General features: G+C 38.5%; 3 protein-coding genes and 1 long non-coding RNA gene across 4 annotated transcripts in view; 3 read left to right on the top strand and 1 right to left on the bottom strand.

The window, feature by feature from the left end:
- LOC126590618 (receptor-like protein 2) lies at positions 1 to 2,579 on the top strand. Its single transcript, XM_050256095.1, has 2 exons — positions 1 to 2,168; positions 2,254 to 2,579. Exons 1-2 carry the CDS (start codon positions 16 to 18, stop codon positions 2,465 to 2,467), a joined length of 2,367 nt encoding a protein of 788 aa, XP_050112052.1. The 5' UTR covers positions 1 to 15; the 3' UTR covers positions 2,468 to 2,579.
- LOC126590628 (receptor-like protein 3) overlaps positions 1 to 17,639 on the top strand; it is a 70,384-nt gene that overhangs the window by 78 nt on the left and 52,667 nt on the right. The gene's annotated exons all lie outside the window — the stretch shown is intronic.
- The window catches only part of LOC126589003 (receptor-like protein 3), a 30,392-nt gene that overhangs the window by 1,892 nt on the left and 10,861 nt on the right, over positions 1 to 17,639 (top strand). The window lies entirely within an intron of this gene.
- LOC126590632 (uncharacterized) lies at positions 2,290 to 4,234 on the bottom strand. The gene is made up of 4 exons (XR_007612115.1): positions 3,751 to 4,234; positions 3,282 to 3,486; positions 2,926 to 3,133; positions 2,290 to 2,427 (listed from the first exon to the last, which is right to left on the bottom strand). It is a non-coding gene; the product is annotated as an uncharacterized LOC126590632 (long non-coding RNA).

Genomic DNA, 17,639 nt, shown 5'->3' with positions numbered 1-17,639 from the left:
ATAGCGAAAAACATCATGCCCCAAGCTAGTCGCGTAATACCTTATAGAGTCCTCTTCCTGTTTTTTGTGTTGTCCACTTTCATTTCTACAAACCATGCTTGCAAGGAGGCAGATCACAACTCTCTTTTGTCATCTTTTGATATATCTTCTTCTCGTTTAAATTGGTCTTCCAGTGATTGTTGTCACTGGGAAGGCATCGCTTGTGATGCCGAGGGTAGGGTAACACATGTTTCGTTGCCCTCTAACCAGCTCCAAGGAAGCATTTCTCGCTCTCTTGGAAGCCTCACGCATCTTTCGCACCTCAATCTCTCCCACAATCTGCTTTCCGGTCCTCTGGAAGGTGGACTCTTCTTGTCCTGGAGTTGCCTTGAAATCCTTGATTTGAGCTATAACATTCTCTCCGAAGAATTACCTTTGTTTCTATCATCTAGTTACATTCAAATAGTGGATTTGTCCAACAATCAATTCAATGCTACAATTCCTTCTTCATTCCTCCAGCATGCCTGGAATTTGAGCAGTTTGAATGTCAGCAATAATCATTTTACAGGCCAAATACCTTCCTCTATCTGTCTTCGTTCCACCTCGCTTAGAGTCTTGGATTTCTCCCACAATAATTTCAGTGGCCCAATTCCTCGCGGTCTAGGAAACTGTTCCAAATTGGAGGTCTTTCGTGCTGGCGACAATACTCTCTCAGGGTCCCTTCCTGCTGATATCTACAATGCTCAGGCACTTCAAGAAATTTCATTATCTACCAATGGGCTTGTCGGATCCATCAGTGAGAATGTTGGCAAGCTCTCCAAATTAAAGCTCATGCGGCTTCATTACAACAATCTCCAAGGCCATCTGCCCCCATCTTTGATGAATTGCACAAACCTTGTTGAAATAAATCTGGGATTCAACTTTTTTAGTGGGAATATCTCTGTGCTCGATTTCTCTAAACTTACTCAACTTAGTAAACTAGATTGTATAAGTAATAATCTCACTGGTACCTTGCCAATAAGCCTCTACTCATGCAAGTTCCTCAAAGCACTTCGACTGTCTTCAAATGATTTTGAGGGCCAAATCCAACCTGAGATTCTTCAATTGAAAAACTTGACCTTCCTCTCGCTTTCTGATAACAGACTCACCAATGTCACGGGGGCAATGAAGTTACTGACGGGTTTCAAAAGTCTTAAGGTGCTCCTTCTTGCAATAAATTTTAAAGGTGAAGAAATGCCAGATGGGGATATAACTGTCGATTCCGGGTTACAAAATCTGTGTGTTTTCAATTTATTGGGCTGTCATATGACAGGGCACATACCTGCATGGATTTCAAAGCTCGGGAAACTGGAAGTCCTGAATTTGTCTTTTAATAGACTCACTGGCACAATACCTGGTTGGTTGGGGACTCTTCCGCATCTTTTCCTTTTGATGTTGAATGACAACTTGATTTCGGGTGAATTTCCAAAGGAGCTTTGCAGACTACAAGCATTAGTATCGCAAAAGGTTGCAAATGAAACAGGCCATTGTTCTTTTGAGTTGCCCGTCTACTTTCAACGCGGTAATAATGCAACTGTGCTGTCTTCACAGTACAAGTATCTGCGCAACATGCCAAGAGTGATCTCCCTCAGGAACAACAGTTTAAGCGGCAGCATACCCTTTGAGATTGGCCAATTGCAATTTCTTCAACAACTGGATCTAAGCATCAACAAGTTCTCCGGCAACATTCCAGACCAAATAGCCAACCTCACAAAGTTGGAGAGATTAGAACTCAACAGTAACCGTCTGTCAGGCGAAATCCCATCATCACTATCAAATCTCCATTTCTTGTCTACATTTACTGTTGCATACAATAATCTTGAAGGATCAATACCAGCCGGCACTCAGCTCCAAGGCTTCAGTGTCTCTGCATTCGAAGGGAATCCGAAACTTTGCGGTGCCCCACTTTCAAACCAGTGCTTCCCAAGTAATGGCAATGATGCAGATGAGAATGAGAACAACCAGGATTTGGACGATGATGAGGATCAAAGTCTATGGTTTGGGTTATCCGTTGTGCTTGGTTTCTTTGTAGGGTATTTGGGATTCTGTTGCCCTTTGCTTCTCAAGAGGACGTGGAGACATGCCTATTTCCAATTCCTTGACAATATTCAATTCACGCTCTATCTGAAGTGGAGAAGGCTTAGAAGAAGGTAGAGTTCTAGAATCTAGACTCTGTTCATTTTTTCTTTTTTCGATTTGTTTACAATTCCTAATTCTTATTCTTCTTCTTAACAGGAAAGCCCAAGGCCAAGTCCAAATCCCAAATCAAAGGGATGAAGTTAAAAGCGGCAAACCGGATAGTGAAACCGAGAGTACAAATCGGTCAGAATATGCAAACAACAGTAACTCTTTCACGGTCCCTGACAACTTCCAAACCACCTCTCTCTTCAACGTTCCAGTTAAAGCTCGCTGCCCAGAAGATGAAGAAATATTAATGTGTACGGATTGAGCTAGTAAATTCTCTAGTGCAAAATATCAATTTAAGAGTAGGATGTTCATTCCCTAATCGGATTGTAAGTTGAATAGCTCTTTTATTTATTCTCTCTTTGTTTAGACCAAAATTATGGACCAAATTATCAATCATCAGCTGAAATCACGATGGAAGTTTGATAACATAACATATTAGATGATTTTACACGTGAATAAAGCCTAAGAGTATACATCATATATGTTTAACTACAAAAAGGTATGTCACATAACGAATCAAACTATCTGTGAAAATCTCCTCGATTTTCATAAACTTGCGCAATCAGTTTGGTTAAGAAGAAAACTGAAACTAACAAAAGGGTCCTGATTGAATTTGATACTACACATCAAAATCTGTGTATATGCAGAATCATTGAGAAGGGTTTGTATTTTTTCCGAATGTAAAACAAAAAAACTAGTGTAAGTTGGGTTTTCACTTACTTCTTCTAGTTTGCACTGGTTGCAAGTCGGAAGTCGTTGAACGAATCCCAACACGAGCAGAAGCCGAAAATCACAGAGCTCCAACTTTCGCAAGAGGAGGCGGTTCAGGAAATGTGTTACAGTGGCACCTAAGTTCCTAAACCTGCAAATTGGCCATTGTTGGAAACATGAAAACAATCTGGAAATCTGGAAAAAAATAAAAATAAAACTAACAAAAAGTCCAAAAAAATGAAAAATAACAAATAAAGGTGTAGTGAATAGTACCGGATAAAGGTAAAAATGTGGTTTTTTGTTAAAAGTGAACAGTACCGGAAGTGTTTCGTTAAAACTCCGAAAAAAAAAGACAAAAAAAGAACACGGTTCAGGAATTTCATCAAACAGTTTATGTGCAATCTCTTTTCATAAAGTTGAAAACTGCATTTATCTTATGAGCGTAAGAAACATGTAAATGCAGCTTCATCGTCTACAAAACAAGCATGCAACGTAAAAGTTTTTTCTGTTGAAATTTTTGGCTTATCGAACTGCCAACTTAGAGGTCATATTCCGGTGTGGATGTCAAAGCTCAAGAAACTCGAAGTCCTTGATTTGACTTCTAACAGACTTGGAATACCTCCTTGGTTGGGAAGTCTTCCTAGTCTTTTCTTCATAAGCTTGGAAAACAACTCTCTTTCGGGGGGACTTCCAAAGGAGCTTTTCTCACTACTTCAAGCTCTTGTAACTGAGAAGCCTTCCGCTCAAACGGATAGTGGTGATGTCGATCTCCCTATCTACACGCAGCGCAGGAATGAAACTGTCATAGAGCTGCAGTACAACTCTCTGTCCAACTTGCCGCCATCTAAGTGGCAACATTCCCATTGAGATAGGCCCGTTGCAAAACCTTCACGAGCTGGATCTCAGCATCAACAACATTGTTGGCAGCATTCCGGACCAGGTATCTAAGCTCACAAACTTGGAGAGATTAGACCTCTCAAGAAACCATCTGTCGGGCGGAATCCCAGCTTCACTATCAAGCCTTCATTTCTTGGCTTCACTTAGTGTTGCATACAATAACCTCCAAGGACAAATACCGTCAGGCACACAGCTCCAAGGCTTTGATGCCACTGCCTTTGAGGGAAACCCGGGACTTTGCGGTTCCCCGCTTCCAAACAAATGCCAACAGATGAATACAAGTGATGATGCAACTAAGAACCTGGAAGATGAACATGACAATGGGAATGAAATTTCATGGCTTTATATTTCAGTGGCTCTTGGTTTCATTGTAGGATTTTGGGGAGTTTGTGGCTCTCTAGCTTTGAGCATGTCATGGCGATGGGCATATTTCCAATTTCTTTCCGATGTTAAAGATCGTTTCGTGTGCTGATCAAGTCTATTTTTTCTGTGAGAAACAAAGGACTTATTAATAAGGTTCTAAAAGGTGCTAGATGTTAGACGCTAGTCGTGTGTCTAAAGGGGCCTAGCGCATAGATGCCTAGGCGGATTTTATATTTTAATTAAATTTATTAATATAACATATACATAAATGTCTATTTTTACATTAAATATAAATATAATTGTATGGGATATATAATTTGCAAAATAAATAACATATGAATTATAATATATTAAAATATATTGAAAACATGTGGAACAATCATGTAATGAGTGTTTTAACAAGTCTTACAATTTATCGAAAAAATAAAATGCAAAATAAAAATTATCTATTTTTTGTTTACATGAGAGTCGTGGGCTAGACGGGTGACTTGGCAAGTCTAGACACTCTTACTTAATTTTCAAACGGCTAGGATTAATTGGGACGATGGCCAGCCACTTAATGCATAGGCAGGAATTTATAGACTAGTGCTTATCAACCACATTGCTGCTGCATACCAAAAATATAACAACTTCGTAAAACAGAAAGGGAATTTACGTCGTAGGGAAGGCTAAACATGCATCCAACTTTCCTAACTAAATTCAAACGCAAATGCCTTCGAATTTCGTCACGATAGAACACTCAAACTTTTGAGCGTAGTCACTTGGAAATTCACTTGCAGGCTGCGATTTAATTTCTTAAGAACTTAACCATTCTTGTCCTTGAATCGCCTTGAGATTCTCGATTTGAGCTATAACCTTCTCTCCAGAGAACTCTCATTTTCTCAGCTGCCAAGAAATGTACAGATTGTTGATTTGTCCAGCAATCACTTCCATGGAGAAATTTCATCCTTCTTCTTCAGACATGTTTCGAATTTAACTAGTTTCAACGTCAAGAACACCTTCTCAGGGTCTATCCCGTCCCCTACTTGTCTTCTTTGTCTCCCTCGACTAGACTATTTGATTTCTCCCTAAATAAATGTAGTTACAACAACCTCTTACTCCCGGATGACATCTACAATGCTATCACACTAGAAGAAATTGCATTGCCCCACAATTCACTACACGGTGCGAAATAATTTTCAACCTCGCAATCCTTGACCTCCAGTCCAATGGATAGACCGGTTTTCTCTCTGTAAAATAACAATATTGGTAAGCTGTCCAAATTACAACTCCCGTTCCTTCAATTCAACAGTCTAAAACGCTCTCTGCTCCCATCTTTGATGAACTGCACAAACCTTATCGAAGAAACATCTCCACACTTAACTTCTCCAATCTTACTAAACAAACCAATACTTGATCTTGATCATAACTCTACTTCACCGGTTTCTTGCCAAATAGTCTTCTGCTCATGCAAGTCCCTAAAAGCAATTCGAGTGAGCAAAAACAATCTAGAGGGACAGATACTACCTGAGATTCTTTCACTCGAATCCTTGTCCTTCCTCTCTCTCAGCTATAGCCGATTGACAAACATCACAGGGGCAATGAAGATACTAATGGTGCTGCAAAAGTCTCAAGGTACTCCTCCTTTCGACAAGTTTTTATATAGGAGAGAAAATTCCAAGTGATGAAGCAATGGCTAATTTCAATGGGTTCCAAAGTCTTCAAATGCTGGATTTGAGTAGCTGTGAGCTCAACGGTGAAATAACTCAATGGTTATCGAAGCTCAGGAAGCTAGGGGTCTTGATTTTGAGTTTTAACAGAATCACCCAATCGATTCCTAGTTAGTTGGGGGCTCTTCCGAGGCTCCTTGTTTTAGCATTAGGAGGCAATCGAATTTCGGGTGAATTTCCAAAGGAACTCCGTACACTTCCCATGTTATCCGAAGAAAGTGCTCCTCAAGTAGACCGTAATCTTCTCGAACTGCCTATCTACATCTCGACCAATGCAACGTTCCTCAGTACAAGTAGTCTTACTTTCCTCACGTGATCGACGTGAAGGACAACAGCATTAGTGGGAAAATTTCCAACAATGGCCAGCCGCAGCTCCTACAAATGCTGCAGATGTAAGTTCGGTTTTCACTTCTAGTTTCCATGGGTTGAAAGTCAGTAGTCGTTGAACAAATCCCAACACTGGCAGAAGCCGAAAATCGCAGAGCTCCAACTTTTGCAAGAGGAGGCTGTTCAGGAAATGTATTACAATGGCACCTAATCCTACAAATTGGCCACTGATGGAAACATGAAAACAATCTGGAAATCTAGAAGAAAAAAAAAACGCAAAGAAAACGGTTCAGGAATTTCATCAAACAGTTCATGTGCAATCTCTTTTCAGAAAGTTTAAAATTGCAGTTATCTTGTGAGCGTAAGATAGCACATTAAGGAAGAAACATGTAAATGCAGCTTCATCGTCTACAATTTGATGATGTTTCGAGGTTATGTCGGAAGAGGTTTTATTTGGGAAGGTTTTTTTTGCGTTTTCAAGCTATTTTCATTAGTATTCTTTTTAAGAGAGTTTTAACGAAAAGCTCGCGGTATTATTTACTTTAACGAAAAACCAAATTTTTACACTAAAAAGTTAAACCTGGTACTATTCATTTAATCCTTTATTTTGTCCTTATCGTTAAAACTCAAAGTTTTCAAGTTATTTTCATTAGTTTTCCTTTTTAAAAATATGGTCTAATGTTTCGAGGTTTGTGTTCACCTTTTTAGTGATGATTAGATTAACTTCAAGAATTAAGCTGAATTAGTTTGGCTTGAACTAAAAAGTATAAAAATTGTGTAGCGTTTTATGCATTTGGAGATGGGGCTGCAGAGGCATGCACATTTCTTTTGTTTTATATAAACAAGCCCTTTATTCAAAGTGATTTTTCATTTTTTTTTTAAATGAGAACTAGTTTTGAGGCTCATTCACATCGAACTTAACAATTCAAATCATATATTTTTTTCAACTAAGATCATCCTTGAAAAATGCCAAAGCAAAAATGTCGTAAGAAATATTAAAATTTCATCATGACAATCAAATTGGCAAATAGTTTCGGATTTTTTTTTTTTTTTTTGCAATGATAATTTATAAATGATGACTGAAAAAGACAGTTTGAATCGTTAAAAGTCAATATAGAGTGATACCCCTAACTAGTCTCCATTTAAAAAAGATGACGTTTTTGTTTTTTGTTTTAACCACTTGGGTTTTAGATTGGCTGTTTTTATCGTAATTCGTATCATATCACGGTGGTTTGAATAAAGCATCTTACCCAAGAAAAAAAAACAAAACAAAACAAAATGCTCCATTAATTTCCTTTGATCATGACTTAAGTAAACCATTGAGTCCAATCTGCTAAGAAGAACAAAATCAACCTCAAAAACAAAATGCATGGTAAATTTATCCTACTTTATATTAAGTAATTATTGCGCTTAATTGTATCATTCATTTTGGGTGCGTTTGGTACGTGGGACGGGACGGGACGGAACGGGACGAGGCGTTCCGTCCCGCGTTTGGTGTGCCAAAAATGGGTGGAACGGGCTGTTCCACGGGACAGATTTTGAGTGTTTTTGCGTTCCACCTCCCCCCCTGGAACGGGTTTGTTCCACGTTTGTGGAACGCAATGTTTTACCATTTTAAGACAAATATACCCCATGTCTTTTTCAAAAATTACACCTTCGTTCCGTCCCGTCCCGTCCCGTTCCGTCCCGTCCCGTCCCGTTCCGTCCCGTCCCGTCCCGTTCCGTTCCGTTCCGTCTGCGTACCAAACGCACCCTTTTATACAAGCAATATTTAGAGAGGAAAAATCAAGCACATAACCTTGCATGATGTTAAATGACGGAGAATTCACTAATAAATAAACTAATTAATGATCATCTCACTTCTACCTATTCTTAACAACATAATTATTTATCTATTAGTTCATAACTCTCAATAGAATCTCCTTAACTTGATTGCATCTAAAAAAGGATTTTTATCACAAATGGTCCCTGCAATTGACCCATCCTATCAAGATGGTCCCTGAAATTGAAAATTGATCAATGTAGTCTCTGAAATTGGATGTCGCAAATCAATGTAGTTCTTTCGTCACAACTCCGCTAAAAATTATGTTATGTGCTGATGTGACATATAATTGAATTTCACAATATAATAAAATATTGCCACGTGGATTAAAAGTATTAAAATAAAAAAAAAACTATTTTATATAATTGAAAACAAAAAAAAGGAGAAAAAGAAGAAGAAGATGATTGTTCATCATCTTCTTCCCCTCCTACCCAGCGACCCACCATTGTCCTCCCCATTGTCCTGCCCTTGAAACGGCACCTTCGCACCCTGTTCCCGCAGTCCTCGTGTTCGCCGGTGACGGTAATTCGAAATGAAACCTCTCGATGTTGCTCGACCGGGAGGTGCAGGCTGTAGCCTGTAGGGGAGTGGCGCATGTGCGATGGCGTGGGGTGGGGTGGGGACTGGGGTGGTTGCTCCGGTGAGAGTGGCAGTTGGAAACTGCATGTAAAAAGGTGCTGCTGCTGTTTGTTTCATTAATTTTAGCTCTTGCAGCTCCTTGTGTAGCCTTCTGTTCTCTTCTTTCAAGGGGAGTAGAATGGTGGGTCGCTAGGTAGGAGGGAAAGAAGAAGACAACTGTTCTTTTTCTGTTTTTTTTGTTTTTAATTATATAAAATAGTTTTTTTATTATTATTTTAATACTTTTAATCCACATGGCAATATTTTATTATATTGTGGAACCTAATTATGTGTCACATCAGCACATAACAAAATTTGTAACAGAGTTATGATGGAAAGACTACATTGATTTGCAACATCTAATTTCTGGGACTACATTGATCATCGATTTTCAATTTCAAGGATCATCTTGATGGGATAGGTTAATTTCAGTGATCATTTGTGATAAAAACCCTCTAAAAAAATGTCCAAGTGATTAAAAGTATTTCCACTCTCTATTTGTTGATGCACAAAATCAGTGAGGACTTTGGTACAACAGAAAGTGTTAAGTTTGTGACTTTTGCTAGATTGCTCCGGTCACTAGTGTGGATAAGTATGTAAATGGATGGAGGCAGGGAAACAAACACAAGATGTACGTGGTTCACCTAGATTGGCTACATCGACGAGTAGAGGAGTTTTCATTAATTGTGAAGGGTTTACACAAGTACATAGGTTCAAGCTCTCCTTTAGTGAGTACAAGTGAATGATTTAGTATAAATGACATTAGGAAATATTGTGGGAGAATGATCTCCTTTTATAGAAGAGAGTTTCTAGCTTTGTTCTGACATTGACACGTGTCATGTTGTGATTGGCTTCCGATGTTGACACGTGTCGCGCTATGATTGGCTTCTTATGTCGACACGTATCGCGCTGTGATTGGCCTCCTGGTTGGAGGGAAACTTTTCTAGGTCTTTGACGGTATAATGTTGACCGGTGCTCGATAATTTCGGAATTGGTCAAGTATGGTACAAACACTATTCAAAGCACTTTTATCAAACAACCATTTTAAAGGGCTTTAAACTCTTCCAAAAGCACGAGCCCAAAGTCAAGGTAAACCTAATAGGGTGTGCTATTCACATACACTTTTTTACTTATCACACATCCCTTATTAATTTATGTCTGTTGATCTTCTTCAATTCATCCGATCCGATGGCCGAAAACCAAAAAGGTGTGAGAGAAGTAAAATGAAGTGTGTGGATATCACACCCCAACCTAATATGTTGCCAACCCATGATTAGACCCTCCATTAGTGACGTCCCATTTCACTTATATATGGCGTGGTTACGAAACCAGACTAGAATGGGAAGAAACAAAATTGCATTTTTCTCAAAGCTTTTACCAAGCTTTTGAGGAATTAGAAAATATGTGAGTCAAGGTTCCCCTAAAATTAGTAATTAAATTTCTAAATTATTCATAATTGGATTACTTAGATGGAGATGATATTTGGACTTCGGGATGAAAGCTCCATCTGAACAAACTTTTCTACCTGAAATACCCATATATTTTTTACTTGTAAGCTCAAGTGATTAAGAACATTTATCGTTGCACTTGAGTCTGAGATTTGATTATCCTCTTCTTCACTATTGCTTCTATCCAAAAAGGCAAAAAAAAAAAAATTGTAATCTAAACGCATTTGGCCACTTTGAAGTCAGTGTATGACTCTTTGAAGTCTTTTGTTTGCTGTTTACTTCTAAGGATTTGGATCCTCTCTGAGGCAACTGGTTGGGATCTTCCTGACCAGCGTTCGTAGACCGTTGGATTTTTATCCAACAGATACAAAGCCTAAAGTCAAACCAAACCACTTCAAACCCATATATATGTATATATTATCCAAAGCGATTCCTATTTTTGGGTGAAAATAGAACTAGTTGTAGGGCCCACTTTCCGTCAAACTTTAACAGTCCAAACCATCTATTTTATAGTCTTGTTTCATAATTCATCTTTGCAAAAAAATCCTGAATTATTTGCCTATTCAATTATCATGATGAAATTTCATTGTTTTTTATATAACAAAATGTTTGTAATTTTTTTTTTGAACTTAATTAGATATCTCAAATATTTCCGATTTAGCTAATATTTTGCAAGAATGATCTTATGAGACTATGAGGTCCAACTTGAAAAATAGATGGTTCGGAGCATTGAAGTTCGATATGTTGTGGGTCCCACAACTAATCTCCATTGAAGTTCGACATATCTATACTATTAAGAGAACCTCATTGTCAACTTTTTCCCCTTTTTTTCCTATTTTGTCCTCACTTTTGATACACACTATTGACAAAATGAGGGCAAAATAGTAATTTACATTGAAGAAAATAGAATTTTTTTTAAATTTTTTTTATCAATAGTCCAACACTACATCATATGTAACATCCCACATCACCCAGGGGAATGAATCCTCTAAGTCTTATATGTACATGCCCACCTCTTCCTAGCACGACCTCCAAAGTAAAATAAGTTCGTGCGAGAGCATTCCCAGGATGGGTGATCCACTGGAAAGTTCTCGTGTGAGTTCCCAGAAACAAAACCGTGAGAGCATGGTCGGAGCCCGAAGCGAACAATATTGTGTTACGGTAGAGGCGAGCCTAGGACATGGTGGGAACCTGAACCGGGATGTGACATCAAATGTTACACTGGTGGGAACCTGAACCGGGATGTGACATCAAATGTTACACTAAATTACACTGGTGGGAACCTGAACCGGGATGTGACATCAAATGTTACACTAAATTAATCTAATATATATATATATATATATATATATATATATATATATATATATATTCCATAGAAAAGCTTGCAAGTTACAACTTAACTCATGTGTAGCTGTCATGACTTACCAAATAGTCCAATACGTAATGACAAATAGAGGTGACTAACCTAATATAAAAACCTCTAGGGAACTTGAGTTCCCCGATGTGGGACAAAGGAAGCTCAAAACTCCAACAGTATATACTGCAGTAACTGCACAAGTTGATGCACATTTGATGTATATGTATTTTTTGTTGTTCAAAGATGTATATGTATACGTGTATACGAATATGCTTGCGATCCAAGCGAACGCAGCGCTCTCACGACCTTCTTTCGCTCTCCGTCTTGCCATTGAACTGGACTACCACCTCAGTTGATTGTTGCCAGTGGGAAGGCATCACCTGTGAACAAAATGCTCCATTAATTTCCCTTGAAGTTGCCTTGAGTAAACCACTGTGTCCAATCTGTTAAGAAGAAAAAAGATCAATTTAGAAAGTGGGCATGTCATTGTCAATGTCCAAAACTTCAAGCTTTCTTCGTGTTATTTATTATATCTTTGCAATTTCAACGTCAAGACGAAGAAAAACAAATATAGTAGTGAATTAGGTCACATATGGTGGGCCCACGTCATTCTGTATTAACTAATTACTACGCGTAATTGTGTTAATTTTTTTTTAAAAAAAAACCAAGCACGTAACCTTGACTTTTAAATCATGGATAACTCACTAATTAATGAATTAATAATCATCTCACTTCTACTTTGTATTCTTAACTGTTAGATAGTTACCATCTTAATCATCTATTGAATGCAATCTTTGTAACCACCTTCCGTTATGTGATTTATTTGTATTTTATTTTGTTATAAGTTCTTTGTAACCACTTTTCATTATGTAATTTATGTTGCCATTAGTATAGGATGGTGATGGGAAAAAACTCATGTATAAATCTTGTGCTCATGTACATTTGATGTCAAGAATGCGTTCATGTGGGTGATCAATCTGACAAATTGATGTTAAGAACGCGTTCCTACACGGTTATTTGTCTGAGGAAGTTTTTGTTAGGAATGTCGGTACTACAAGATAGAGAATGCTCAAGGTAAAGTAGAAAATGGATACCAAGAATTTATGTGGTTCGGCAATTTATGCCTACGTCCACGTAACAATGATCAATCTTCACTATATGAAAAAGATGAATACAACAAGAGTAGTCTTACCAAGCCAAAGACAAGGCTTGATGGATACAAGAAAGTATGACACACACTTTCTATCCTTCTAAACTTCACTCACACAATGTGTAGTGGAACACTCTCACTCTCACTCTTGGAGTGGAACTAAACTTCACTCACACAATGTGTAGTGGAACACTCTCACTCTCACTCTTGGAGTGGAACTCTAGCTTTGGACTTGATCATTTGCTACTCACTACTCTCTTGATTGGTTGGTTCATACAAATGGTGTGGATGCCTTCTCCTTTTATAGGCATGGATGGAACCTTAAAGAAGCATGGAAACATCATGCTAGAGATATCTAGATAATTCCACTACCTTCCTAAGTTAGAATTATCTACACTAATCTTGTATGTTGGTGGAATCTTCACCATTCTTCTAGACTCTTCCACCAACTTGAACTTTGCTAGAATTCTCTAGCATGTGCATGGATCTTTCCATTTGCAACCAAGGAAGCTATAGGATGACTTAGAATTTGCTTCACAATTGAAGAAAGAGGAGTACTTTCTAGCTTCTTCCATCAACTTGATAACATGCTAGAATTGTCTAGCATGCTCCGGCCACCTCATTTGCTTACTAGAATAATCTAGAACATTCATCATGGGCTGGACCATATACCAACAGTTTTTATGTGCCAACCCCCTAGCTTTACTAATCCTCTTTGACCACATCCTGTTTGCCGGCTTCGTAAGGCTATTTATGGCCTCAAGCAAACCTCTCGTGCGTGGTTTCATAGGTTTAGCATTTTTCTTCTTCGTGTTGGTTTTGTACAAAGTCGCTTTAATTCCCCCATGTTTGTGTACCGTGATGGTTCTAAAATAATGATTCTACTACTATATATTGACGAAATTGTGCTCACGGGTTGTAATTTGTCCCATATTTCCGCTTTTATTCACACTCTTGGTGTGGAATTTGAGGTTAAAGACTTGGGCACCCTGAATTATTTCCTTGGTAAAAGTGTCTCATTTGTCTGAATCAGTTAGCCTCACTTAAAACAAATATACTATTGACCTCCTCAAGAAAAGTAATCTTCTGGAATGCAAGTTAGTTTCGACTCCGATGGCCTCCCGGACTTCTACTTCTTGCACAGATGGAAAACCCCTCGCTAATCCTACACCTTATCTACAACTTGTCGGTGCTCTTCAATATCTCATGATCACTTGTCCAAACATAGGCTATGTCATTCAACATGTTTCACAGTTCATGAGTCTCGTAGTGATACACATTTTGAGGCTGTCAAACGTATTCTTCACTACCTGAAAGGCGCACTTGGTCATGGTTTATTACTTCAACGTTCTACAAATTCATCTCTCCTTGTTGCTTACTCAGACGCCGATTGGGCAGGGTGTCCTGACACTCGTCGATCCACTACCGGCTACTGTGTTTTTGTTACACCCACCCCAAATTTAAATTATATTTTCACTAAGTTTAAGATTATCTTGCTTTTAAAATTGTTTTTGGATCTTAATTGGTGTGCCCAAGGGGCCCACCCCTTGATTTTGTCCCCCGTGACCCCTTCTTTTTTCTTCTCTCTTTCTCTCTCTGCACACTCCATTCTCTCTCTCGAAACTCACTCATCTTTCACCCTCTCTATCACCATGAGCACCTACCCACGCACTCCATCACACCACCTGCTCGAGGTGGACAGCACCACCATCCTCAGCATCGCCATCATCAGCCTTTTCTCTCTCTCTCCCGTCGCTACGAGGAACGGCGAAACCAAGAAAATAACCTCCGGCGAGTCCGACGGCTTTTGAGCCAATTTCCGGCCAAATCACAGCAAGTTTTCCTGCGTGCAAGGTATCAATCTCTTCATCTCGCTGAGTACTACAACTTTCCTTTTTGTTTCATCCAATTTAGTTGAGTATTGAAGAAGTTATACCCATTTGAATCTTACCCAGTTTTCGTCGACCTCTGTGGATTTCGAGGCATTTTCCGGCCAAAATACGGTGATTTAGACGTCATGCAAGGTACCATTCTCTTCGTCTCTTTGAGAACTATGATTTTTGTTTTGAATCACTCAATTTCGTTGAATATTGACAAAGTTATGGCCGTTTAAAGTTGGTATAGCTTTCCGGCCGAAATCCGGCCTTCTCCTTCCTTTGAATCTGGCAATAGAAATCCCAAGGCCTCTGGGCCTTTCTTGCCGAGCCCAACCCAAAACCATTTCAGTTTTTATTATTTATTTTATTTATTGTTTTAATGTAAAAGGCCCTTGGGCCATTTTAAATCAGGACTTTCGGCACGTCCTCCTTAAAACCCCAACCCATTTATTTTAAAGCCTAACCCATTTTCCCTTAAACCCATTTCTTTTTAAAAACCCAAAAGACCTTTAGGCCTTTTTCCTTTAGGGCCTTAGGCCGGTGCATCCTAAGCCAACCCTTTAACTTTAAACCCCATTATCCTTAACCCTTAACCTTAACATGTCCAAACCTTTTATGAGGAATATTCTATGAAATATTCCGTCAAGGAATATTTTATTGACGTTTACGAAATTTAATCGGGACCCTTCTTAGGGTAATTCGACGTCCTGAACCTGTTTCCGACGTCCGTTTTCCCAGATTCAATTGTTATAATATAGTTTTATTAATTGGATCCTTTATGTGCTTATGTGCAATTATTTGTGGCGTTCCTTATTCGATAGGTTGTGTGGCTCTTCGGAAGCGAAGTACTGTGAGTGGACCCCTTCTAAAATGCATGTTTTAATAATAGAAATGCATACATGAAAAGCATGATTTGATGATTACGTTTTATGAAACGTTTTGTGAGATAGCATGCTTATTGAGGCTATTTTGAATTATTACTTTTTTCCTATAACCCGTGTTCTTATAAAATATCTGATGAATGACGATATGATATTTAAAACATGTTTAGAACACCTCTTTATAGTATAAATGATGGATGACTTTATACTATAAAGTTGCTTTTCAATATATATATGTTCAATGGTTTTGTACTTACCTAGTGGTTCTTTCTGCTACGAGACGTAGGGATAGATTTCGGTCTGTCCCGGGCTACAGTTTGGTGTTGGCATAGGGCTTGAAGTGTGTTTCCTCTGGCTATTTAGCACAGGGACGGGGAGCCGACATGGGGCCTGAAGTGTATTTTCCTTTGACTGTCTGCTCAGAGATGGGGAGCCGGCATGGGGCCTAGGGGTTATCAGACAATTCACTAGTGGTTATTATATATACAAGTTATGATTTGAGACGTTGCACAGCATGCTAGGTTTTGGAAAACCTATGTTTATCATTATATATGTGTTTTCATAAAACCTGAGGGTTAGTACGTTGATAACTGTTTTACTATATATATCAACTTGGTTCACTCATATTTGTTTTGAGTCCCCTTTAGGATTTAGAATCGAGACATACAATCCCGACATCCAGGCATTTCTGCATCGGCATCTTCGAGTCCTCTCAGTGTAGGACCCACTTCTTTGTTCATTTAATTTTATATTATTTCCTTTAGTGTTCTAGTTAGTTGTATGCTATGAACACGTTGCTTAAATGCATATTCATTATTCTTTTATATTTATAAGTCTTATATATCCCTTGTTTTTAGCAATTACACTAAATAAATGGCTTTCGTCATCCTCGGGTGTCGGCCAGCACATGCCTACCCTGGTATTCGGGGAATATCGGGATCGGAGCATGTCAGTTTTCTTGGGTCCTAACCTCATTTCTTGGAGTGCTAAGAAACAACGTACAATCTCCCGCTCTAGTGCTGAGGCCAAATATCATGCCCTTGCATATGCTTATGCTGACAATGTTTGGATCCAAGGCCTTTTACTAGAAATTCGGTTTCCTCTTTCTACACCGGTTATTCTTAATTATGACAATCTTTCTGCCACTTAGATGGCAGCCAATCCGGTTTTTCATTCTCGAACCGAACATATTGGTATTGATTATCATTTTTTTTCAAGAACAAGTTGCAACTCGTAGTCATCGCGTTCAGTTTATTCCTTCCACACAACAACTTGTGGATGTCTTCACCAAAGGTCTTCGTTTGGATCAGTTTCATCGGCTAATTTCCAAACTTGTCTACTCACTGGCGTCAAGTTTGCGAGGGAATGTTAGGGAGTTACCATCTTAATCATCTATTGAATGTGATCATTGTAACTACTTTTCGTTATGTAATTTGTTCGTAGTTTATTTTGTTATAAGTTCTTTGTAACCACATTCCGTTATGTAATTTATTTGTAATTTATGTTGTCATTAGTATAGGATGGTGAAGGGAAAAAAACTCGTGCAGAAATCTTGCACTCATGTACATTTGAGTATTAAGGAAAACCCCTCTCTACACTAACCTATATAATTATTCATCTATTAGTTCATAACTCTCTTTTTCAATCATCAGTATATGATTAATATATCGTCATTACTAAAAAAAATTAATCATTTCTCCTGTCAAATTTCAAAAAACTGATCTTTTAAAAACAAATTCCAAACAATCATTTTCAAAACTACAATTTGTTTTACTAGCTCTTCCAAAAAGCACGACTCCAAAGTCAATGTAAACCTTCTAATACGTAGCTCTTCCAAAAAGCACTACGACAGAGTCAATGTAAATCTTCTAATACGTAGCTCTTCCAAAAAGCACGACGACAAAGTCAATGTAAACCTTCTAATACGTTGCCGCCAAGTTGCCAACCCGTGATCAGACCCTCCATTAGTGACGTCCCGTGTTGTGCAGGTTTGTTTCTTTTCTATATAAGTGGAAAGCGAAGACTTCAAAACTCAAACATTGCGCACAAGAATTCGAACCATCACCTAATTACCTTCTTCCCTTTGTTAATTTCTACCTGCTTTGCTCCAAACAAAGGAGTGCATATATATACCCCCGAAACGATGTGAGCATTATAATTCCAGTGCAGACATAGCGAAAAACATCATGCCGGAAGCTAGTCGCGTAATACCTTATGGAGTCCTCTTCCTGTTTTTTTTGTCGTCCACTTTCATTTCTACAAACCATGCTT

This window comes from Malus sylvestris, chromosome 11 (assembly GCF_916048215.2).
Source record: "Malus sylvestris chromosome 11, drMalSylv7.2, whole genome shotgun sequence".
In the NCBI taxonomy this organism is placed as follows: Eukaryota; Viridiplantae; Streptophyta; class Magnoliopsida; order Rosales; family Rosaceae; genus Malus; species Malus sylvestris.
This window is presented reverse-complemented; position numbering and strand designations above follow the sequence as displayed.

Bases quoted from the DNA above. Each gene is read 5' to 3' on its own strand.
- LOC126590618 (XM_050256095.1), top strand. From the start codon at position 16: ATGCCCCAAGCTAGTCGCGTAATACCTTATAGAGTCCTCTTCCTGTTT. The intron at 2,169-2,253 runs GTAGAGTTCTAG...TCTTCTTAACAG, and splicing joins TGGAGAAGGCTTAGAAGAAG to GAAAGCCCAAGGCCAAGTCC.